The sequence below is a fragment of the Dipteris shenzhenensis genome, chromosome 29, assembly GCF_047967505.1.
Source record: "Dipteris shenzhenensis isolate YYH24624 ecotype China chromosome 29, Dip_SZ_1.0, whole genome shotgun sequence".
In the NCBI taxonomy this organism is placed as follows: domain Eukaryota; kingdom Viridiplantae; phylum Streptophyta; class Polypodiopsida; order Gleicheniales; family Dipteridaceae; genus Dipteris; species Dipteris shenzhenensis.
The window spans coordinates 22,621,231-22,647,550 of NC_141624.1; the positions used below are offsets into that span (position 1 = coordinate 22,621,231).

Genomic DNA, 26,320 nt, shown 5'->3' on the forward strand with positions numbered 1-26,320 from the left:
AATAGTGCTCCAAAATGAACTGCCAATATACCTGATTTTTTTCATCTAGATCCTTTTCAGCAGTTGCCAGACGAGTTCCAACTTCTGCAATCTTCACCTCTAAAGCATGATTGCTATCCCGCAATGCCTGTACCTGCATATGACCGACCAAAAACCTTGTAGTCGCTATGTCTGCATGAAAGTCACCGCAACACGTAAGGGTTGAAAGAGCACAAAACCTTGCAAGGAAATTAACAGTACTACATCCCCTCATCACCATTAGATAGAGTCCGATACAGTCCTGGTCATGGAAATGGATCAATCGTGACAAAGGACCGAGAAGCCAGTCCCCTCTAGGTAGAGACAGTGGTAGTGTCCTCAAATCTCGTAGTAGGCTGGGCAAACACAAAGAAAGTGCTCCTCTGTCTCAACCGCCCCCAGCGTACATAGCGTGCAGATCTGCTGCTCTCTAGGTATACCCGCTGCTCTCCCTGCCTCAATCCTCAGCTGATGGGATGAAACCCGCATCTAACCAATGGCAATCCTCAGTGCATGAGATACTCCTCTATCCTTTGATATTGGGGTTTGATGATGAATCCCTCCTCTAGGAAGTGGTGGTGATAGAACTGGGTATTGGTAGGGAGTTCTTGGTCCTCCCCCCAAGTCCGGGATGTGTGAAGATGGAGGAGGTCTAACTGTATAATACGGTGCATCCATGATGTATTGAAAGGTGGGAAGCCTATCCATCTGGATACCGTGCTTGGCAAGCCATGTAGATATGCGTGCATACCATGTGTCTACCCCGCTCTCTGCGAGTCGTCTGGATGACTCTAGGGCCAACCTCGGAAGTGTCCAATGGGGTAAGTCCCACACCCAGTGGATGAAAGTCACTGTCTGAAAGATGGCATCAACCTGGAGAGGTGTCATGGCGAACTCTCCCTGTACTATCTCATGTGGAACTGAGAGCTTACATCGGATCATCCTAGATCCCATCGTCACCTGTAGCCGCTCAAAGCTCCTCCAATCTGTCCTTGAAAGATCGCACCCCCAAAAAGGTGCTGCATACATGACAGTCGGCCGCACTAGTGTGTCGAAAAGCCAGCCTTTCGTTGGTGGATCCTGGAAGTGCGCCTGGAAGCACTGCCGCTCTAGTCTAGCCAAAGCACTACGCCCTCGTGTGAGTCGTGCTTGGGCTGCATGTTTCATCATGAAGATGGGTCTTGTGAAGACTGCTCCCAAATATGTGTATGACTGCACACTCTCCACTGGTTCACCACGATAGGTGAAAGTGAGTCGGTTAGTCACTGCTCGTGAGGTGTTGAAGATCCTAACCTTAGTTTTCCCAAGGTTGACCGTCAGATCTCTCTCTCTGCAAAACACCTCTAAAGACTCCAGATCTCTCTGTAGTCCCTCCATTGAAGAGGATATAAGTACTATATCATCAGCATATAGCAGTATATGTATGAGGAGATCCCCTAGTAATGAGCCCTCGCCACCTAGGCGATTTATGAAAGATGTGATCTCATAAATGTAGAGTCCAAAAAGAGTCGGTGAGAGAGGGCAGCCCTGCTTCACCCTAATGGTGCTCTCGACCCAATCCGATAGGCCGCCTGGGGCACGGACCCTGCCTCTGACTGACTCATATAAGCTCATCACACCCCAAATCAGCATCTTTGGGATTTGCATCTCCTGTAGTCTCCTGATCATGCGGGATCGTGGAACAGTGTCGAAGGCCTTTCGAAAGTCTACGAAGCATGTGTAGACTTTCTGATGGCTAGACCTCGCCTCCTCAATGATAGCCCTCAAAGTAAAAATGTGGTCTAGAGTAGAGTGCTACCTCCTGAATCCTGCCTGCCCTAGTGCTCGTTGCCCCCGTGCCTCTGTATGACTGTTGATCTCTCTCTCTAGTACCGATCCATAGATCTTGGCTAGTGTGTGGCCAATCATGAGGGTACGATAGTTCCCGGTGTCCATGGGGTCTCCTGCTTTGTGTATCGGTACGATAGTAGTGGTGCTCCACGCTAGTGGGAAGCCGTGGCAAACTCCAAGGTTAAACATATGTGTAAGGATCGGTGCTAGGACCTCCTGCCCATGTGCGAAGTGCTCTGTCCGAAGGCCTTTGTGATCCTATGCTTTCTGGTTGTGGAGCAGGCGAAGTGCCACATTCTGCGTAGTGAATAGATGACAAGTAGTGGGCCTGGGCATAGTGGACATGTCTAGCAGTGTCTGCCTCGGGACATCATATAAGGAGCATGCATAAGTGTGCCACACGTCCGGATCGGTGATGGGGATGGGTGGCTTTCCCTCCACGAGGAATCCCCACGCAGTGGTTGGGTCTCCTCCGTGAAATGATCTAATGATCTCATCCATCCTATGTGTGAGGAAGGCTCGTCTCTTGCGGCGTGTTAGCCGCTGAAAGATCTTGTGTGCCTCGTGTGGCATCAACCGACCCAAGGATCACTCCCGTGTGAGGATCGCATTTCTCTGCACTCATCATCAAACCAGGGGTTTTGAGGCATCTTCCCATCTCGTACCCGTGAAGATTGGGTTGTAGGAAAGGATCTAGTGGCAGCATTATGTATCACTGTGACAAGGGTAGCTAAGGCGTGGGCGAGGTCTAGATCAGCCTCCAATAAGGCCGGAAGCTCTCTGGCTAAGTGACACACATACACTGGATCCAGGGTACGGTCAAAGTGGATCTCGGTACGAGTAGCGATAGGGACTCTCCCTGTGCCTCGTGTAGTAGCAAGAACATCGAAGGCCAGATATGAGTGGTCGGCTCCAAGTGGGAGGGGGTATGGTGAGGTCATGTATCCGTGAGACAAAAGCCACTGGGCCCAATAGGTAGTCCACTGTGCTAGTCCCGCCTCCATGTGGGAAGCATGTGAATCCCTCAGATGATGGCCATCTCTGAAGGCCATTGTAGATGATGAGGTCTTTCCTAGACGTAGAACTCATGAAAACTAGTAACTATGCTCTCCTCTACTGGATGTTAGTAGTCTTCGTTGAATAACTCCTTAGATGAGAGGTGGAGGAACTAAGTGAAGGATGCACAACCCCTTGGACACTCTTGCTCTCTTCAAGTAATGAAGAGGGATGAAAATGATATGATGGAGAGTGCAAATGGAACTCCCACTTATATAGCCCATGAGATGGGCAGGGCACAAGTAGCTCAACCGACCAAATGGCCCACTTGTAGCTGACCCACCATGTGGCAGGCCGACTTGCCATGACTGCCATATCTCCAAGTATCCCAAGCTTTCTTGAAAGTCTTGGAGGAATGGATATGAGGTATACTTAACCTCTTAACATGCAAGGAAATACAAGGCACAACATTTTGGCATACATCTCTTGGATCTTGAGTAGGAGCAATAAGTGCAGCTGGCCTCTTACACCAGCAAGGAGGTAATACACGTGAGAGACAGCAAACTCTGATAACTGCATTTGCTAGGTGGACCTCGTCACCTCTGACAAAGCTCCAAAGACTCTTTCCAACAAGCAGATTCTTCATCATAAGACTATATAAGGAATAATAGGTGCTATCCAATTTATCCTCCTAGGTCAAAATGCCAAACACATCTCCCTGATTCTAATTCTGAGTCATCTTAGATGTATGCACAAGCTGCCTACTAATTCAGGTGTTATGAATGGTATTGCACCAACAAAATCACACTACCATTTTGTCATCTCGAAAGAACTAAAACTGGCTAGTTTGCTAAGAGAAATTATACTTAGTACATATATATATTTCCAAAGCAGATCTTCTTTTAATAGACAACCTATGCTAGGTTGACCCAAAAGGAAATGACAAGTATTGCTGCTAAGTTGGCAAAGAAAATTGAGATTAATATTTATAAGACTTAGTAAATATCAGAATGCCTTGTATTTTAGGTACTTCCCTTAAAAGGGTAGGAACAAGGGTGACAATTGTATACCTTGTGGACAGCTCTGTCTACGGCAAAGGTTATAGAGTCTATAGCTAGTCATCGATGAATAGATGAATGCATGAATAGTACAACATGGGCTCTTGCATTTCGGTAAACCAAGAATATGGAAGCCATAACATAATTTAAAAGAAAGGAGAGATGAAAAGTCAAAAGATTGAATGGGCTAAATTAGATTTGACTACGAGATCTCATAATAAGAGAGTCTAAGAAAAATAGCAAATTCGTAAAGACTAAATATATGGGGTGAAATAGTAAAGCTTTAACCAAAATTTATTCTTCTTAGATCCACGTTGAAGCTCTCCTTCCTAGCTAAAATTTTCGTATTCAAGCATCTTCTTGGTATACATGATAATGTGCTTCTTCGAAGAGGGAGTGATAATGCATGATGATGTAATCTTTAAGAATCAAGTCAAACTTGTCATACTAATGGAGGGGTATGCTCATCATGGATAGGATGATGGAATCAAATTGCAAAATCTAACTAGTATCATGGGGATGAGATAGTATGCTTTTCAAATCCCAAATAACATACACATCAATAACCACCCCTTTATATCCCAATTTCTGAAGACCCATCCGAAGATGTCAATATGATAGTTTGTCTTGCTCTACCTTGAGCACTTTCTTAAGTTATGCAAGAATAACTGGTTTGCATACTATTTTATTTATGCTTATAGTCTAAGCATTTCCAAGCTATGGCCAATAGCGGTACCTGCTTAGTATAATCATGTGCGTCATTGTTGGGATGCACCTATCCTAATTTCTGAAGACCCATCCGAAGATGTCAATATGATAGTTTGTCTTGCCCTACCTTGAGCACTTTCTTAAGCTATGCAAGAATAACTGGTTTGCATACTATTTTATTTATGCTTACAGTCTAAGCATTTCCAAGCTATGGCCAATAGCGGTACCTGCTTAGTATAATCATGTGCATGATTGTTGTAATGCACCTATTTTAATCTAGTGATAATCTTGAGACATATGCCCTCAACATATTCTCCAACATGTTCGAGGATGCGCATTTCGTTTCCTTCCTAAGAAACTGCTTGTCAGAGGTGTTCCGTCAACTTCGGGCTTTAGTCACCAACTATGTCACTCGTCAATCTTTAATATTAATAAAGTAAGGCCTATGAATCTCATCCAAATTGTCTCCTATCTTCTCTTTATCTTGTCTTGGATAACCTTGCTACAATTACCTTGGAGAGACTCCTCACCTTCCCTAAGAAAATCATTAGAGGATATAGCAAGTCAAATTAGTCCCCGAGTATTCCACTAAAAAATAATTGACTTGATAAACACTTAATGACATAGTACTAGACATATCCTATTCATTTTATATTTCAATCAAACAGTAGGATTGTAGATACCAAGATGATTTGTGCGATGGCTAGCATTCATTGTAATAGAAGATCTTCATTTTTCAAATCCATCTTGACCTACTAAACAAATCCTATGTTTACAAAACACCAATCCTTATTGGATTGGACATTATCTTATCATACTTAAAAGTCATATTCTTTATGATCTTGCATGGCCCTCTAGGATCTAACCCTAAACATAATCAACACAACATAAGGATAATCAGTAGGCGACTCACCTCGCAGGTTATTTGGGATTTGAAAAGTATATACTGTCATCCCTCTTATACTACTTAGGTTTTGCTATTTGATCCCATCATCCTATCCATGATGAACTAAGCCCCCATATCACAAAATAGTAGTACGAGTCTGACTTGATTCTAAAAGATTACATCATCATGCATTATCACTCCCTCTTTGAAACACATTATCGTGTATACCAAGGAGATGCTTGCATAGGAAAAATTTAGCCAAGAAGGAGAGCTTCAATGTGGAAAGTATTACATCACCTCTAGTATCTAACCCTAAACATAGTCCAAACACAATCAGCAAAACATAAGGATGATCAGTAGGCGACTCACTTTGCAGCCACCCTTGAGCATGTGGGCTAGTGATCAAACTCCACAAACCCATGCCTATAGGTCTGGCGTCCCATATCACTAGAAACAGTTCCCAAGGAAACATCGGCACAACATCTCGTGATCCAACATGTAGAAGGCAGGACTCTAGGCTCAAGATCTAGATTAGACCATCCCGTGGTGTGTACACACTGAATACCCACACAATATCCTTGGCCACTCTTATATAGAAGAGCATACGCTTATAGAAAGTCAAGCTTATGTGAAAAAGAGGTCAAATCCTCAACTTGGAGTTCTTGGGGCAAAAAGAGACTATCTCCAACCCCCAGCACCTCTTTCATTCTGTTAACATGAAAGACCGGATGAACTTTTACATGTGGAGGCCATTCTATTTTATATACGCTCTCATTAATCGTTTTCAAGATTAAGAAGGGTCGACAGTACCTAGGGGATAACTTTTCTACCAACCCCATCCGTAACGTCTTTGAATCCTTTGGTATTTGCAAGTATCCACACATTACCTTAGAAAACTCTCTCGGCAAATGCCATCTGTCAGCATACAACCGTGCTTTATCTTGAGCACTCATGATAGATTCTTGTGTAGTCACTAACATCTCTTGCATGTCCTGCAAGAAATCTTTAGCTGCATCCAATTGAATACCCTTCAATCCAACCACACAAGCACCCTGGGTTGATTTTCGTATAAGCATAAACGGATTGTAGCCGGTTGCCATATGCTCAGCACTATTATTTCACCATTGTGATGTAATTCTCCCAATCAGATGGCCTCTTGGAGACATTCTCAAAGCATATCTTTCAAGATCTGATTCACCCATTCTTTTTTCCCATCAGACTCAAAATGATCAATGGAACTCATATTCAAAGTGGTTTCTAACTTCTTAAATACTTCCTAAGAATATCAGCAATGACTATGTCACAAGGCAACCCATATAATCTAAATAATTGCTACCCAAATAGTATCATGCCCTTGTTGGGTTTGTGGTAATCCCACAATGAACTCTATGGAAATACTCTCCCATTTACTTCCAGGGATGTCTGAAGATGCAACAACCCTCTAGTTCTAAGGTGTTATGAATTATTCACTTGAAACTGATGGCACTTTACAACATTGTTAGTAACCTTGGCCTTCATCTTAGACCAATTAAAAGTCCATTTTACTAAGTCATAGGTTCACTGAATTTTTGGATTACCTACACAGGTTGGAGCGTCAAGACATTCATATAAAGTTTTCATACTAGCCTCTACATCATTAGGAATGCAAGCCTTTCCATTTCAAAACACTAAGCCATTCCAAATGTAGAACTGACCACCTGCCACTTGAACAGATCGTATTATCCCCAAGTCTTGGTCTATTTGTGTAGAACTCCCTGTCTAGAGCTGCTGCCAATATTGACGGAAATGACCGTCGGTCCTAAATAGACCTCTCAGCGAATCATAAAGGTCAACTCCTATCTCGGTAAAACTCAAAGAGTTCACCTCAATAATGCCCTCAAAGCATTGGCAATCTTATTCAAGCTACCCTATCAATATCTAATATCCATATTAAAATCTTGCAGCAATTCAGCCCAGCACGTCTTCTTTCCCCTCAACTCAGGCCTATCACATATATTTGATAGACTCGGAATCTGTCAGTAAGGAAACTTGGCTCCATATAGATAGTGTCTCCAAGTTTTCTGATGGCTTTTGAAGCAATACACAATTCAGCCAAAGAACCTCTCACATAAAATATAAGATACACACATAAATGGAGACTAACTCTCTTTCCTCTCTCTGCGCAATAAAATCTGTTAATCACAATTATTCTGGAATGAAATCCGATTCAGAACATCCTATAAATCCTTGACTGAAATGAGCCTCAACCCTATGGGGTTTGTGGGCTATTACAAATCCTCTAAACTACTTCTATGCCTAAGCCTAAGAGCAGCGCGACTCCTACAGGCTTGAGAGCCTCGACAAAAAGAAGGAACTAATCGGCTTCATAGCCCATATACTGCAGCACCTGAGAAGAAAGTCGGTTGCCACCTCAAACTTACGTAAACCTCCAGAACTTGCTCGCTGCTGCCAACCAATGAACAGACATGCGCGTCGCGTACACCATGCATTGGCTGGTCTCCAAATACTTGCATGGTCCAATAAGCTCTTAGCAACCAAAGCTATAGGATAAATCTCCTGAAATAAGGTTGTGCCTACCACGAAATCAATAGAACCTTGACCACAAATGGTTGGCTGGAATTCAACAAGTGGTTCTTTGACCTTAACTCATTAAGCTTATCATTGCAGGAGATAGGACTACTGGACGAAAGTCCACATCCCTTTAAAAAGGTTCATCAAAGGAATGGCTAGCTTTGAATAATCCCTCATTGAATTCCTGAGAAAGGTAGTGAATCCTAGGAATGCACAAAGTTGCCTTATTGTATGAGCAACACGTCAATCTAACACCTTTTTTACCTTCTCATGATCAATGCTCATGACCTCTCGGAAAGTCTCATGTCCAAGATACAAGAGTACTTTATGAAAGAACTCTCTCTCATAAGTTTACGCATATAGCTTCTCATGCCTTAGTGTCACTAACACAATGCAAAAGTGCTCAACTTGGTCATCAAGACACCATAATATCATCTAAGAGTACGACTACGAATTCTCCCAGATATTCAAGAAAGATATCGTTCACCATGCAAGAAGATAGCAGGAGCATTCGTGAGTCCAAAAGAGAGTACTAAGAACTCATAATGCCCATAACTAGTTCGAAAACACATCTCATAGAGATCTTTCTCAGCTATGTGTATCTGGTGATAACCAGTACACCATATTTCTACTGACAAAGAACCTTTGTGTCAAAGAATTGTAGAGGCGGTAACCTTTACTTTCATTGGTAAAGCCAACAAAAATGCACTGGGCAACTTTATCGTCCAGAACATGTGCATCTATTCAGAACATGTGCAGCACACATGATTGTTTGCATCCAGAACTTGTGTAGCAACCCCTTTGCTTTGATCATGCATCTCGCCATCTCCATCAAAGACATGTTCCTTCTCTCAGCAATACCATTTTGTGCAAGTATCTGAAAATGTACTAAGCTGCATACCGGTGTGTGGTCCTAGGGCTGTGCATATACATGCTCAGCTGTGACATCCCAAACTGAATGTCAAGATGTGTGTTACATAGGTAAACGGCCACCCAACAGCCTGGCTGTATAGAGTGGCATCAAAAAGACTCACCGCCATCATACATTGACAGCATATGCCCAGGTTTGACTGGAGTTGCAGTTGGCTTACAGTTCTGCATTTTCAACTTATGTAGCAGCCCTTACATACATGAATTGTTTCATGACAATCTCCTCTTCTGAATGTAAAAACCAAGTAAAAAAGCAACAGTCTCAAATCTGAAATTTCAAATGAGGCTTCAAGATCTCTCTTGAATTCTGTAATTCTGTCCTCATTGGTGGCTGTGAGCAGCATATCATCCACTAAAAGGATGATTATAATCTAATTCCCTTTTTCTCTCTTGACATAGAGGGTGCTTTCAATTGGACCGTTCTTAAACCGTGATTTTCTCATACCAAGCCTGTGGAGCTTGTTTGAGACCATACAATGCTTTACTGAACTTACACACTTTCACCTTCTTGTCCAAGTATCACAAATCAATGGGCTGACTCTCATAGACTTCCTTATGCAAGCCCCCATTAAGGAAGGCACTATTAATGCCCAACTGATACTGAAATGAGTGGCTACTGCTATGCAATGCTATAACACACTCGATGGATGTCATCCTAGAAGTGGAGGCAAGCTTTCCCTATCAATGGTAGCATCACATTAGGTTTCCCTATCAATGGCACCATCTGCTTTCCCTATCAAAGGTATCATTTCCTTTCCCTATCAATGGTACTATCACATTTTCTTTTCACCTTATAAACCTAATTTGTCCCAATAGCTATTTTGATTGTGGGCAACTCCATCTGATCCCATGTGTTGTTTTTATGGATTGAAAGTGATTCAGCCCGCACAGATTTCATCCAATGCTCACTCTCTTGAGGATCCTCAAAGCTGTCAGGTTCATCCTCATCACAGAGGTTGCTCATCCAAGTAGCATCCAAAAAATGTGGATCACCAGGAACCATCCCTTCTCTTGCTAGTGAGAGGAGCTGTAAGCTAATCTCCAAAAGAGTTTCTAGGGACTGATCTAGTCTTGAGTTGCTGTTCTCTCTTCCATGATGATTTGTTCCACATCATCCTGACCTGATCTGGTGCATCCACGTGCTGCTGTTCAAGCTGCATTTGCTGATTTCCCACTGGCTGTTCTGAACTTCTGCCCACTGTTAGAGGGAGCAACTCGTCAAACACACCATGTGAACCTGTCTGCAACTGTGTTTTCAAAATCAGGCATGGACAGAACTGAGTTTTCAGCAAACACCACATCTCTACTGACAAAAAAAAAATTGTGTCAAAGGATTGTAGAGGTAGTAGCCTTTACTCTCATTGCTATAGCCAAAAAAAATGCACTTTATCATCCAATTTTCCTCTCATCTGCCGAAGCAGTGTGCATAGGCTAAGCAACCAAACACCCTAAAGTAGTCCAATTTGGGTTTCCTGTCATACCATGCCTCAAAAGGCTTTATGTTATTTAAAGCTTTTGTGGGGCATCTATTCAGAACATATGCAGCACACACGGTTGCTTGCATCCAACCTATGTGGCAACCCCTTTGATTTGATCATGTATCTGGCATCTCCATCAAAGAACTCTGCTTTCTCTCAGTAATACCAACTTCTGGAGGTATGAACGGCATTGTACACCGTTAATGCCTTCCTCATCCAAGTATGCCTCCAAAAAAGTAAACATATACCCCCCCCCTTCCAAGTATGCCTTAAAAAAAGCAGACATATATTCCCCCCCCCTCTATCTGTATGGAGGGTTTGCCCTTTGCAAACTATATCATTTTCAACCCTTGCGACAAATAGCTGAAAACACATATTTTGTTTTTGAAGGTTACACCCAAGCAAATCGAGAGTAGCAGACCTCACCGTTGGCTATAGAGAGTGTATGGCATCATCCGGTTTCTATATTGACACTTAGATAAAATACCCAGCTAAATCTTTTTTTTCCCCTTATTATGTATTTCGGCATTACATGGCCCCCTGAAGTACTCTTCTAAAATGAAACCTGACCATCCTATTCCCTACACAAATTCAGCCCCATATGTATATGGCCTGCCGAAGGGTTACAACCTTTAGCCAATGGAACGGGTCCTTCCAACTTTTTCCTGGAACCACAAGCTAGCAATATCAGGAATGAGCCTAAAACCACATGCGTGCTTTCAGGGAGGTTGAAAAATAAGTCTAATAAAGGTAAAAGCCAGTTGTTCTTTCAGAATCTTACCATCAGAGGGGATAAGCATTTGTGTCATTAAGCATGGTCAAGAGTTATATGTCACCTGCTTATCGAGTTCCAGAAGGCGGTCTTGGTGTGCTTCAGCCTGCAACCGCAGACGACTCTCTAGATCTGCCCGCTCCTTTTCAATTCTATCTCTAGCCTGATTGTATTCCAGAATAGCCTGTAAACACACGACTACCTGTATCAGCACATTAGGACTCAAGGTCAACATAAGAGAAAGCCCAAACATGTCCACTCTGGCAATTACTGTGATGAAGTTTATTATCAGGAGCTGTCACTCTGCAACTTAAGATTAGTGTTAATGAGGTGTATTTTTATGAGCTAATAATATCAGACAGTCACGTTTATATTATCTCTTGAGCTATGCTTTTTTGCCAATACAGCAAACCTTCTCTTTTTCATGTGCAATCTCCAAAGTGTATTCTGTTTTTATTTGGCTGATGGTCTGAGAGTTCTTCTCCCTGAGCTCAGCAAGTTCACTGCGATTTGAACCAAGAAGTCAACATCTTAACTTAGGACCTGCGTATTGTGAGACAAAACATCTCAAGGGTATGGACTCTGTGAATGCAGTATGAACAAAACCAACAATAATGCTAAACCTTGTCTATTTCCTTCGTATTTATGCATGAAAATCCTGAAAGCTGTATTACAATCACAAATTCTGAAAGCAGTATCAATGCACATCCGTACATTAATCAGTCATCAAAGTAGGAAGAATCCTCATGGTTCTGATTGAACTGATACACTTCATGAGCATCGTTGCGGGTAGCATTCAGTGCACGTGGTTTGAACTATATTAAACAATTACCTGCTCAGGTTACCATTATCTCGTAGAGCCATTTCTAATGATGTTAATGTCCTCTTCAGCTTGTCATGTAAATCAGCATTGACAGTCTGTCATTGTTCATGTGCAAAGTCAAGATGTCTTCTAAATGGACGGAATTCCCCAAAAGTAACCCTTGAAACAATTCAAAATTGCACCTAAGCTCCACATCATGCAGGAATCCTCCTCCCCCCCCCCCCCCCCCCCAAAAAAAGGGGGAAAATAGAGGAGAAAACTTGGTCAGGTTTGATAAAATCCACTATTTAATTTCCAATTCCGATGAAGCTGGAATCTTCCATCTAAAAAAGTGTCTGTCTTGATCAATCTTTTTTATGTTATCAAATCAGCATTTGGAATATGCAACACTATCATGATATAAAATGGTAATTCCACCATGTCCATTTGATCAAAACACAGTTACAGCAATTCGATGAAGGAAACTAACCTTAAATTCTGCCAAGTGGGCGGCGAGATAGGTTTTGATAGTGGAATCATTCCCCTGTCTGAAGCACAGGGAAAGATGACTCAGGTGCTTGAACTGATTGGCTTCAACAACACTAAATGTTGAGTCACCTGTCCGCACATGTAAGATTGCCTGAAACCTGTACCTCAGTCAAAATATAAAACAATTTCAAAATAAGCCCTGTTTCAAAAGCAAGTGAAGTCAGGTCTTTAAATTAAGTATGTTGACATAGTTAACCATAACCCGAGAAAAGGAAAGCAACCAACTCGAGAAAACTAACAAGGATTGATCTTATTGGAAAGGTCTCAGAAATTTGAGCCTATTGCCAACAACTAACAAAAAAAATCATGTGCATGTGAAAACTTGTGGATCAGAGTCATTGAAGATGGGAACAAGAGTATTGATATATAAGACATGCATACTTTGCATAGACTATCCATTGAACCGACCTTCCATATCCAAGGTTTTAATATAACCAATTTCCCTAGCCAACCAGCCTAATCTCAGAGAACAACCTGTCTTCCAGCTACAACAATCCCAATAGCAGCCTGTATCACTAGAAACATTGGGGTTATAGCTTTGATGATATATACTGTTCTCATTGCCTTTGAGCTAGAGGCCATTCACTGGATTGGGAGGCCGAAGCCTCCTCTTTGTCCAATGCTCTCTACAGAACAGGCCTTCTCTCATTCTAACGGAACACAGTCAGCTTTGTCCCCTGCAGAGCAAGGGTCATATATAAAGAGGGTGGCAAATAGTCCTGGTGTCAAATGACGAACTCTTGCACTAGTTTACCTGATGGAGCTGCAAAGGCCAGGAAGGAATACAGGAGGACACTGAAGGGGGCAAACAGTTTTATTCCATGACTATCCAAAAAAGTTATAGCAGAAACTGCTAGTGAGGAAGGAAAAGGAAAATACACGCTGAGAAAGTCTTTTCCTCACCTTAAGGAAAATAATGTGACCTTGTCGACTTGCCTCAGGGTACTTGTTGACTTGCCTCACCCTGAGGTAAGTCAACAAGCACTGTGACCTTGAACAAAAGGACCCATCCCGATTCCCTACTTGGGCAGGGCATTGAGCAATTGTGACTGTATTAGACAATCTGATTTCTGAGCCATCCTTATGCACCGCTAGCATCCTCAAGCCTGCTTGCAACCTTGTATGACCGATTGTATTGCTAAAAACGGGTATTTCTGAATGTCCAAATGTTGGAGAAAGTAGATGCTCTGACTACGCCTGACTATGCCCAGATTAACAATAAGTTGGATGAAACAGAGATACAACGTGACAAGCCCACCTGCTGCAGCCATTGATTCACTCTCCCCCATAACTGAACAACTCAGTCTCATCCTCCATGTGAATTTTACACAAATTACATTTCATACCAACCCATCCGCTTACTTTAGACTTAACTGCATTCAATTGGTGCAAGTTTTCCAACCAACACACTGCAGTCTTGGGAGGGACAAGACAGTTCTACAACTCCCTACAACCTGAAATCCGCACATAGGGGTGGCCTATTCTACAGACTACAACACACCCTATTCGTCCTGACCATCATAACTACATTTTCTATAAAAATATCAGAACTAGCATCAACCCTCCCAGGGCTAATAGGGATTCCATTCTTCCACCGGACTGTCGACAAGATGCCGTTTCTGGGCCACAAATCAGCACTCTCTCCGGTCATTCCTCAGTGTAAATATGACCTCCCATGTAACCCTACTAGAAGCACCCAGTTTTAGGCCCTTGCAAAGTTCCATGCCCATCAAATATTATTTGCATGGTCAGGGATGCATTTTTCCTTGTTTCTCATCATGCATCATGCACAAAGGATAAAAGACATGCATCTCGATGCTTGATTCAATTGTGCTTATCTTTGATGGGTATGGTATTTTTCTTGGGCATGATACTTTGCACAAGACTTAATGGAAGTAAGGTTGAGGCATGTACAAAGTATCATACTCATTGGATATCTTTTGTATGGTTGTATATGCATATGTCCTTCTTTCTTACCATGAATCATGATATTTGTTTAAAAAATTGCATCGGTGTACTTGTATGTATGTATCTTTTGTGGACATGATAATCTGCAAAAGCCTTAACCTTTGTAAGATTGAGGCCTAAGGAAAGTATCATTCCCATTGGATATCATTTGCATGATTGGGGGTATGCACATTTTCCTCATTTCTAACCATACATCATGCATGAGTATTAAAAACATATGCATCAAGCATGCTTCTAGCCGATGTATGTGTCTTGGATGGGCTTAATACTTTGCATAAGACTCAATGTAAGAAATATTAAGGGTTGTGCAAAGTATCATACCCTTCTAATATCATTTGCATGGCTGGACATGTAGACATTTCCTTATTTTCTCACCTAAATCCTAAACACTAAACCATAAACCGTAAACCCTACATCTTAAACGCTAAATCATAAATCCTAAAAGCTAAAACCTAAACCGTAAATTCTAAAATAGATTACTTCGTTATCATTAAACCCTAACTTTATGGTATAAAATTAGAAAAAAGTTCAAACTGTAAAGTATTTTTTTAAAAACCTTTTGTTTTTTGTATCGATTTCATAAAAAAATCAAACTGTGAAGAAATAGTTTAGAAAACCAACATTTTAAGGTATAAAACAAGAAAAAATTTCCAAATGTGAAATCACATTTTTAGGGAAAAAATTCAATATCTAGAAACATTTTTTGCTATTAATTTGGAAAAAATCAAATAAAATGTTAAGACATCCCTTTGAAAACTCTAATTTTTGGTATAGATTTGATAAAAAATGGAAGTGAGCTACAAAACCATTACGATTGGCCATCATGAGCTAAGTCTGGAGGACAACAAATGAAATTCCTCCCTTTATTGTCTACGATATGTTAAACACCATGAGTTTGGGTACATTCAAAATACCCCTAAACCTAACCCTAAGGGGTAAAGTTGTAGGTGTTAAGAAGTGGATGATCATAGCACCCATACTTAGTGATTGTATGTGGTGATTCTATGTGGCTGGTACGTTCGAGTGAGTGTCTAAGGTTCTAGTCATATGCTACACATGTGAGTGCTATGGGCAAGTAATTGTAAGTACTTCCTTGCATGTGAGACACTTGGAGGTGGTATGCTTAGTGACGGACAAGTGGACTTCTCTAGTTGCCTATTTAAGGTCTTGTACATGAGTGCGTAAGACAACTACGTGACTTGTATTCTCATCGTGAACAATAGAAACTTAGTGTTGCTTTCTGACATCTTGCCTCCATCTTTCATTCCACGTTGCTCTTCATCTCTCGTCCTAAATGCTTTGACATGGTATCAGAGCTTGCTTCCATTTAGATGAGAGCTTGAGAGAGAAAGATGTATTAACATTTGCGAGAGGCCTCGTGGGCCTATGGGACAAATTCAAAGCCAAAAGGTAACTCATACAAGCCACTAAGGGCTGAAGCAAAGGGCTCACTAAGGCCCTTGCTGAAAGCTAAAGTGCTAAGCTAGTGAACAAAGTAGTAGAAGTAGCAAAATATCACGAGAGTATCAGGTGCCCACAGCTAATGCTCCTAGTACATGCCCAGGTTCCATATATCTAGGTAACCCAGTGGCTCTCTGATGAGATGTGAGAAGCTCTCATATCTGTGTCTATCGAGCTGTCTCTCGATGTGGTGGAGGGTGTGGTCTCCTCGATCTCTATATCCAAAGGGCTACATCAAGGGTGACTCCTCGTCTCTGGCGGTCACCTCTGAGGAGGGTTGAGATGGACCCGACCTCGATCGTGTTAGGCGATCGACAAAAGAATTGATCTCGTCAATATAGAGCCCGAAAAGAGTCAGTGAGAGGGGGCAGCCTTGTTTCACTCCGATAGCGCTCTCAACCCAATCTGATAGGCCTCTTGGGGCACGTACCTTCCCTCTGGTGGACTCATATAGACTCATGACCCCCCAAATCATGATCTCTGGGAGCTACAGCTCCTGTAACCTCCTGATCAGGAAAGAACATGGGACAGTATCAAAAATACCTTTGTAAGACTAGAATATATCCAATCATACAAATGCCTTATCAAAGTCTACGAAACAAGTATAGACTTTCTGATGCCTCGACTTCGCCTCCTCAATAATAGCCCTTGAGGTGAAAATGTGGTCCAAGGTGGAGTGCAATCTCCAAAAACTTGCCTACCCAAGAGCTGCTGCCCGTGACCCTCTGTGTGGCTGATCTCTGGGAGCTACAGATCCTGTAACCTCCTGATCAAGCGAGAGCATGGGACAGTATCAAATATACCTTTGTAAGTACAAAAGTCTACTAAGTAGGTGTAGACTTTCTCGCCTCCTCAATAATAGCCCTCAAGGTGAAAATGTGGTTTAGGGTGGAGTGCTGTCTCCCCCTGCGAAAAGTGTGGGTTATGTGGGCTAGAAGTCAGGAGCCCCCTAATTTTCTTTGTGTGGCCTTCCCAGGAGGTGGAGTCTTCCATCAACGAGTTTGCTTTGGGCCCTATCCAGACGCTTGCTACATTTGCAAGGAGACGAGCATTTTGCAAGAGAATGCCCCAGGAAGGAAGACAATACAAAACTAGCCAAAGGCCCAGTGGACGGGAAAGCAAGAGATGCTGCTGGATCCCAACATTTTAAGAGTGGAAAGCCTTCCTCTGAGTTTTTGATGGAATAGTCACTGGAAGAGGCTCAAAGAAAGGTGGGAGGTCAATGGGGATAGTTTGGGGAAACTCCTCGGAGGAGTTTGGGGTGCTAGGGACACTTTTCCCAAGAGCCCGATGCCCGTGACCCTCTGTATGGCTGTTGATCTCATATATCTTAGTTCCCATATATCTTAGCCAAAGTGTGGCCAATCATAAGAGTGTAGTAGTTCCCAATGTCCATGGGATCACCTCCCTTGTGTATCGGTACTACTATGGTGGTTGTGCTCCAGGTAGGCACGAAGCCATCGCATACGGCATGGTTAAACAGCTGTGCTAGGATCAGGGTCAAGATCTCCTGTCCATGTGCAAATTGCTCAGTACGTAGTCCCTCATGATCTCGTGATCTCCGGTTATGAAGACGAAGAAGGGCAGCCCGTACGTTATGCGCAATAAACATATGACACATAGTGGGTCTGGGCATAAAGGACATATCAGGTGGTGCCTAGCCTGGGACATTATATAGAGAGCACGCATATATATGCCAGATTGCTGGATCTGTGATGGGGATGGGCAACTTCCCCTCCGACAAGAGCCCCCATCCCGTAGTAGGATCTCCTCCGCGAAAGGAACTGATCACCTCATCCATTCTATGTACGAGGAAAGCTCGCTTCTTACGCCATGTCACTCAACGTGAGATCCGTTGTGCCTCCGGTCACTGAGACAAGGGTATCTGATGCATGTGCGAGGTCCATCCCCTCTCCAAGTAATACTGGAAGCTTAGAAGCCAGGTGGCTCACGTACACCGGGTCAAGAACACAGACTGAACGCGAATGGGTGGCCCTCCTCATGGTTGGCATGGCAACCGATATACAAAAGGCAAGGTATGAGTGGTCGGCTCTAAGTGGAGGCTCTAAGTGGAGGAGGAGGCACAATAAAATCATGTATCTGTGGGACAAAGGCTAGTAGACCGATGATGGCCAATAGACCGAGTGGAGGAGGCATAGTAGACCGAGTGGAGGAGGCATAGTAAAATCATGTATCCGTGGGTGAAGCTAGTAGTCCACAATACTTCTCCCCCCACCATGTGGGAAACAAGTGAGCCCACCAAATGATGGCCATCTCTGGAGACCGCTATACATGATCAAGTCATGGATAGTCCCCAACTCGAGTAGATGCCTCCCATATGCTGTCATTGCTGCATCTGCATCTGCCGACATCCTCATGATCCCCAGCTCTGCTGCATTCATCTCCGGTACTATGAGGGAATCCTCATCGAAATCTAATAGGCCAACCTGTCTGTTCCCAGTACGTGCATTGAAGTCACCATGGAGGAGAGTTTTCCCTTGTCTAGAGAACTCTATGATGTCATCATGGATAGTCTCATATGGGTTGTGTCCATCAGTGGTGACCTCCCGTGCATAAGATGATGTGTCTGAGGAAAGTAATACACTGCAATGAAGATCGGCCGTGCCTCTGATAGCTGAACTCAAATCCACATGTGTTGTACATGCTCCTCCCCTTACCCTTATATCATAGAGAGGAGTGGCTCAGATGTGATTTGAAGAGAACAGCCACAACTCTAGAGCCTCGTACCCCACTATCCCTCCTCAATTCCCTCCTACGAGCGGACTCCCATGTGTATCCTATCACTGTGGGTAGCCCTCTCTCTGGACTCTCATGTGTCTCGGTGTAGAAGATCATGTCTTTGTTAGTGTATGTCTTCAAGAAACCCCCCGGATCAGACCACCAAAGGATGCCATTACAATTCCACATTGCCATCTTCATTTTGTTTTGCATTCTTCTCCCACTGTTCAGACACCATCATGTGCTGTCCCCTTCTCCTTCATCTCGTACTTCTCTTTTTGCCCTCTCTCAGATGATCACCTTGCCATCTTTGTAAACTGTCCGTTTTCCCTCTTCTCTTGTAGCCATCACCTGCACCATCCCTTCCCTTCTATGCTCTTGCTGTAGGAGTGTGAGATCTTTCATAAAGATTCTAGTTCCCTTCAGTGTTGCCCACGTACTCATGAGGGTGGATCTATCTGTGGCTGTTCGTAGCTTTACTACCAAGGGCCTCGTCGGTGCATCTGCTTTACCAACTCTCCAAGTTGATTCACATGTAAGGTTGATTCCCATCTTGTCAAAATGGGTTTTGGCATCTGACATGGGGCGATCACCTACCGTTAGGCCTCTAACCAGCACATTTAGAGCCTTGCTGCCCCACCGTTTTTCTTCTTCAAGTGTTTCAGAGATGAGCTCCTTTTCTTTAGTGTTGTCGTGTCCTTCTTTAGTACATCTTTCCATGCAAGCATATCTGCCTTCCCCTTCGTGATTTGATGTATGAACTCAGCATGTTTCCCTTGTACCGTTGTTTGCAAAGCTGCCTTTTCCTTTTTGAGCTGTTCATTCTTTGATTTCAGCACATCAATGATCTTGCATCCTTCCTCTAACGTCCCCTTTGCATCTTTGATCTGTTTCATTTGTTCTGTAATGGCGTTCAGCTCCTCGTTTTTAAACATGGCTGAAGCTCCCCTTCCTCCCAATGTGCACTTGCCTTCAATTTCTCATTCTCATCTTTAAGGGTAGCAAATGGACTTTCAATATCTCAATGTGAGAGGCCATGTTAGAAACATGGTGAAGAGAGAGAGAGAGAGAGAGAGAGAGAGAGAGAGAGAGAGAGAGAGAAGGTTAGGGTGTGAGGAAATAATGCTCAAATAAAGACATGAAGAAGGCTTTCATTCATTCATCAAGTATGACAAGACAAGTGAAGTACAAGCCTTATATAGGCTACTCACGCACACACTAGCACCTAGTGCATATGGGATAAGTCCCATGATAAAACGTGGCACTCACATAAGACTCACACACATAGACTAGTACTAGATCACCTGGTACTACACACCAACACTTCACACCAACCCACTCTTTGACTATGATATCTCCAACACCCCCCTTCAGAGCAAAGAGTGTGAGACCCAACACGCAAAGAGTAGACCGATCCCCCCTCCACCACAATACTGCAAAGAGAAAGTCTAACTATTCAACACCTCCCATGTGATAGTGACTTCTCAGTCAGCTTGCAATCGGCAAGAGCAAACCATCACTCGTCATCCCCCCTTACTCTGAACTGGGTGGTCAATACCATCAACCAAAGTAAAAGACAATACAGTCAATTTACCAATACGAAGCAAGATTACACCTCGAAATGAAGTAGGACAGTTCCAAAAATACTTCGAAGTGCAACAACAGCCTTCAAATAACCAAGGCGGCTGGAATATGGTCCAAACAACAACAAAGATACTCTGAAATAGTGAGGCGGTTGCAGCAGATGCTCCTGAATGCAGTGAAACTCCCACGTGTGAAAGCGGCTGCAACAAATGAACGATAACAATTTCGAACTAGCTTGTGAAGGCTGTATGAAGCCAAAAAAACAATAGAAGCAGATGGTCTCTAAGGAGTCACCAATGGAGAAGGAGCCCAAGAGAACGAATATCTGGCGAGGGGATGGTTTCGAAATGCCTCAGGTACCTGCAACTCGGGCTGGAGCCTTGGGATGTGAGCCGACCAACAAGCAGGGAGGTTGCCAAGAGCCTAGTTACAGCTCCAAGAGGGCTTAGATGAAGGTGGCTTATGAAGACAGCAAGGAATGAAGAGGCGGTTGGCTATGGAAGAGGTAAAAACAGAAGCTAATGGTTGCAAGAGGAGGCGGAAATGAGGCGGCTGTAGGAAGGAGGAAGCTGAGTAGAGTTAGGGTTAGGTTAGGGCAGGGAGATGATGATGTGGCAGGGCGCCTAGGGCAAGATTGGCCTGCTCTAATACCATGTTAAAAACATGGTGAAGAGAGAGAGAGAGAGAGAGAGAGAGAGAGAGAGAGAGACTCACACACTAGCACCTAGTGCATATGGGATAAGTCCCATGATGACACGTGGCACTCACACAAGACTCACACACATAGACTAGTACTAGATCACCTAGTACTACACACCAACACACTCTTTGACTATGATATCTCCAACAAGCCGAATGACCGGTATTCTCATCTAGAACACGAGTCATGTCTTGCAGCATTTTACTTTTTTCACATGTCCATTTGATTTGCATCTCCCCTTGCCATTCCTTCATTTCGTCTTGAATTTGAGCACAAAGGTTTGAGAGCTCGTCTTCTCTAGTCTCTCTCAGCTTCTTGTATAGGCATTCAATTCCAGTTTTGTATCTTACATACTTCCTTGAGTGTTGATATGCAAACCTTGACATTCAGGTCTTCTATCTTCTTCGCCTTTGTCCAAATGAGGCTATACTTACGGCCCCTTGTTTTCTTGTCTAGTGAGCTCTCTCGTCCCCATATTGGTAGCGCGGGACATTGAGGAGGTCTAGAGGGTGCCGGGGCTAGTAACAACCCCCCTATGTCGGTTCTTGTAGGTCTATGCGGGGGCTAGCAGGCCCCCCGGTGCCTGTTCTTGTAGGCGCTTGTGCGCCAAGAGAGGTCATGTGCCTCATAGGCCTTTTTTATGGCAGCAGTAGCAACCAGAGCAGGGCCAAGCAGGAGGTCACGACAAAGGCCAAGGTGACCAAGAGGGCCCGCGACGGGGTTGGCGGCAGAGGAGGTTGGCGAAGAGGCTACGTGAGGCTGGTGGAGAGGCTATGAGCGGCTTACGTGAGGTTGATGGCACATCAGCAGCTCGGTGGCTCGGTGACAGGTGACAGGTGAGAGAGAGAGAGAGAGAGAGAGAGAGAGAGAGAGAGAGAGAGAGAGAGAGAGAGAGAGAGAGAGCATCCTTTGCTGGGCTCTTTTGGGTGGGAGACTTATTCACAACAGTCCGTGGCGGCTCATCTTTGTGTGAACTTGCGAGGGTTGGTCAACAATTGGATCTATTTTTGCGTGGAAGCAGCATCCGTGAAGCGTTTTGCCTCCATACTGAGCTTACTTAAGCACGGTCCAAAATAGTGAGTGGCGGCATGTTTGCTCAATTCCACAATATTTCTTCATCACTCTATGGCACTCCTTCAACAATCAAATTATGCTGAGCGGCTTACTTTGTGGCTATTCATGTTATTCCTCTATATCTCTATGGTGATTGGAACAACATTCTCAATTCATGCGAGATACGTGGTGCCTATGTCTCTAGAAACCAGTTTCCAGGCATTTGTTACAATACAACGTGGAAGATTCACTGTGTGATTACAATATAAGAGAGCTTTTCTTCGAGATATTTATGTACGAGTCTACAACTACACAATTGTCTGCTGAGGGCGCAACCTTCTATGTATTCAAATACTTGACATTGCTTTCTTTGTGATATTGCTGAATGGAGACCCACTTGCTCAGAATTGAGCTATTTACTCATGCTGTTATTCCCGTTCAGAGTTTGGGTGAACCTGATCCAGTCTTTGTGAAAGATGCAACAAGATTCCTGTGCAGAATGACTTTGCTCGTCTTCTCCTCTGCAATATTTTGTTGTCTTAGTGAGAACATACACGATCGGTGGCGAATCAGAATTTGCAGGGGTGTTCAGTGGCATATTACATATTTGATTGATATATTGTTTTCGCTGTGTGACAACGGGAGTCCGACAGGAGACAGTCAGCGAATATTTGTGATCACTTTGTGGTTAATACTAATGAGAAACATGATTGGTTCAATACATGAAGGCTGGAATCTGGAAGAGTCTTTCTCATTTTCCAAGTGATCCTGAAAGTTATTCTAAATCAAGTTCAGAGGCAGTTTGTGTAGGCCATTCTACGGGCTGTCCATAGATGCCACTTATTCCTTGGTATGTGCCTTGTAGGCCTAGCTAAAGTCAATTAGGACTATTCGTATAGTTAGTACATGTACCACCTAGGTTAGTTAAGACACTTAGTCCAGTTAGGGCAGTTAGCCCTAGGGTTTTGTTATGTTGGCTCACCCTTAGCCTCCACAGTAGTGATTGCAACATTTTCAAAACAACATCTCGTTTTTCCCCTTCCATCACTCTTTTTTGAGCTTCCATTGCTTGCCATAGCCATCAATGGTATCAGAGCAGGTCAGGGATCTACCCTCTAGCCATTTCCAACCACCCGGAGTCCTCCTAAAGCCATTTGGAGCTGTTTGGCAGCCCGTTTTCCTGTTGGTTGGATTTTTTCTCAGGTTCCTTCCACACGTGTGAGCATTCAGTGCTTCTCCAAGCTTTTCTGTCGCCAAAAACATCTTCCAGGATCTCCCGGTGTGTAGATAACTTGATTTTGGAGCATCCAAGCCCTGCTACAAATTTGTACGGATTTTTTCTTTGCAAGCGGCTCCACACGTGTGAGCCGTACAGTCCGTACAGACTGTACGGACATTGACAAAAGCACATTAAATGTTGTATGGAATTCTGCAGGTGGATTTAGGGCTGTTTTGAGCTTGTACGGTATCTTTACGGACTATCGGCAACATTTACTGCAGTACGAACTTGACAGTGCATTTACTGCGGTACGACATTTGTACAGAGCTGTCAGAGTTGTACGAAATTATGCAAGTGGATTTAGGGCTGTTCGAGCTTGTACGGAATCCGTACGGACTGTCAGCAGCATTTACTGCAGTACGGCCGCCATACGTACCTGACAATGCATTTACTACAGTACGTCATCCATACAAAGCTGTCAAAGCTGTACGGATTGCATTTACTGCATCTCGCTTCTCAGGTCTGTGGTCCATACGGACCTGTACGGAAATTGCAGCACGTTTTTCAAGCGTTTCAGTCTGCCTCGTGAAGCATGCCAGCTTTTGGAGAAGTTTGGAGCTTGCTACAGCATTTTGGGTGATTATTTCCACTGATTTTGGAGATTGGGCCTTGCTGCTACACTTTGGAGCATTGAAGGTCACCATTCTTTGCATTTGGGACTGGTTCTTGCACTCTTGAAGCCACATACTTGCTGTTCATTCAGATTCTTTGTTGGGACAGCAAGTTATTTTTGCAGTTGAAAGCCTTGAGGCTTGTGCAGTTGAGAGTAGTATCTCTCCTTCTTGCCTTTGTCCATTGTGCTATTGCTTCTCTATTTGCATCAATGGCTAGCAACAAAGATGATCTTTTTGGAATGCTTGGGGCTGATGACAAGCTTGATGCCACCAATTGTTAGAAATTAACCCAACAGAGGGTACACACAGCGGAAGACTTATAGTAATGCCCAGGAGCTCACACAGTGTGTGTGTGGGGTGTGGAATCACAAAATTCTTTACTTAATGTTTATACAATAGATGTGCAAACTCATCAATAGACAATGAACCAGCCAGATAGAGAAACTACCAAAATATATATTTCCGTCCTAAACTATGGACACAATACAAAAGAGATAGATCCACAGTCCCACCAATGGTGTGGTCCTCTGATCTTACCACAAGGTCCTTCTCCTATCTGCTGGCTATCTCTAGACTCGAGCCCGCGTGCTCCACCTCGAGCTTATGTGGACTCTCCATCCTTTGACCTCAGCTCCTTGCTGCCCTAGAAGACAGCCAAAGTCTCAGCCTCACACTTGAGCTAAGTCTGCAGCAACACTAGCACTCCTTCAGCTTCTGGATGTAGGCCCCAAGGGTTGTGTTCTACTCCTCCTTTCTGCTCTGCTGGAAGCTGCACTGCTGGATGCTGAAACGAGGCAAGTGCCTCTCCTTTTATAGGCCTAGGGGGCCTGTCAAAAAACCGACCAGCCTGCCCTAATCTGGCCGACCAGACTGTGGCTGGTCCAGCCCTTTAAGGGCTCACAACCCAGGGCCCTTTTGGCCCACACTTCTAGGGCCTTTGGCCCTCCAATCTAGGCAAGGGCCCAGCCTATATAAAGCATGCCACTGCCCACTAGCAGCCTCATTTTCTGCTCCACCAGACCCCAGCCATGTCAACGCCTGTTCACCCTGCTGCTGCTGGTTCGGCCCTCTACCAGGCTCTTCTCCAGCCACGTGTGCAGCGCCGTACTGAACCGTACTGCTGCTGATGTCATCACGCCCTGCCAGGTCAGATCTAGGGCTTGCTGTCCCCGCCTTCTGCCCCTTCCACAGGTTCCGTCCTTTGCAGCCATGCTTGTCTCTGTGAGGTGCTCCATGTGGCAGCCCCCTCTCTTCTCTCTTGGGCACATCCTGCCCTAGGTCTCCCTCCCCCACGCTCTCCTCATTTGAGGACAGCCTTGCTGTCCCCGCCTTCTGCCCCTTCCACAAGTTCCGTCCTTTGCAGCCATGCTTGTCTCTGTGAGGTGCACCATGTGGCAGCCCCCTCTCTTCTCTCTTGGGCACATCCTGCCCTAGGTCTCCCTCCCCCACGCTCTCCTCATTTGAGGACAGATGGGGAGGTGACCTTTCCAACACCAACTACCCCATGTGGTCATACATGATGGGACATGTTTTGGTTGCCAAGAGTTTATGGCATATTGTTTCAAGTTCTGAGACCAGGCCTACAAGTAATGTCACTTCTGGTGCTACACCTACTGCATTTGGTTCTACTTCTGGTGATGGGTCTTCCGGTGATGATTCTAATGCTACTTCTAGAACACCCGCAGCTACTGTTACAGGTACTTTTCCTCCTACACAAGAGCAGATTCAGTGGGATGGTCGTGATGCCAAAGCACATGCCTTCTTCACGGGATAATAAAAAGAAGAAGAGATGTAACTATTGCAAGAAACCTGGGCATGATATTTCTGAATGCAGGAAACGCATGGCATCTGAAAAGGAGGAGTTTGGTCTTGCAGTATCTGGTTCTTCTAGTGTAGAAGATCGACATGAGTCCGCTAATTTTGCACAAGACCAGCATTGGGCTTTCTTGGTTACATGTACGTATAATCCTGATGTTCATGATGCTTGCATGGCGGTTTCAAATGTTCATGATGCATTAAAGGTGCTAACAAGCACATCAATTCTTGCCGAAAGTTATCCAGCTCATTAGAGCATACATTTCAGGGGGGTAGTGTCACATGTGCCAATAATGCATCATATACCGTGAAAGGTATTGGGCAAGTTGCTCTTACTTTTGTCTCTACTAGTGGTATTGTTACTCTAGAGAATGTGCTTTATGTTCCAGGCATTCGTAAGAACCCCATTTCTATTTCAGCCATAGCTACATGTGGCTTTCAGGTTCTCTTTTATGGTGTTAGGTGTGCACTGTAGGATGCTACACATGCCTTTACCATGGTCTTGACTA

At 43.9% G+C, this 26,320-nt stretch overlaps 1 protein-coding gene across 1 annotated transcript in view; it reads right to left on the reverse strand.

Annotated features, from left to right (window-relative positions):
- Positions 1-26,320, reverse strand: part of LOC147882596 (uncharacterized) — a 60,528-nt gene that overhangs the window by 2,148 nt on the left and 32,060 nt on the right. The window contains exons 4-8 of the mRNA XM_087400712.1: positions 12,540-12,696; positions 12,080-12,165; positions 11,660-11,750; positions 11,312-11,431; positions 32-133 (exon numbers count right to left, since the gene is read on the reverse strand). Of these exons, the coding sequence (XP_087256838.1) occupies positions 32-133; positions 11,312-11,431; positions 11,660-11,750; positions 12,080-12,165; positions 12,540-12,696 (556 nt within the window). The remainder of the gene's footprint in view (positions 1-31; positions 134-11,311; positions 11,432-11,659; positions 11,751-12,079; positions 12,166-12,539; positions 12,697-26,320) is intronic.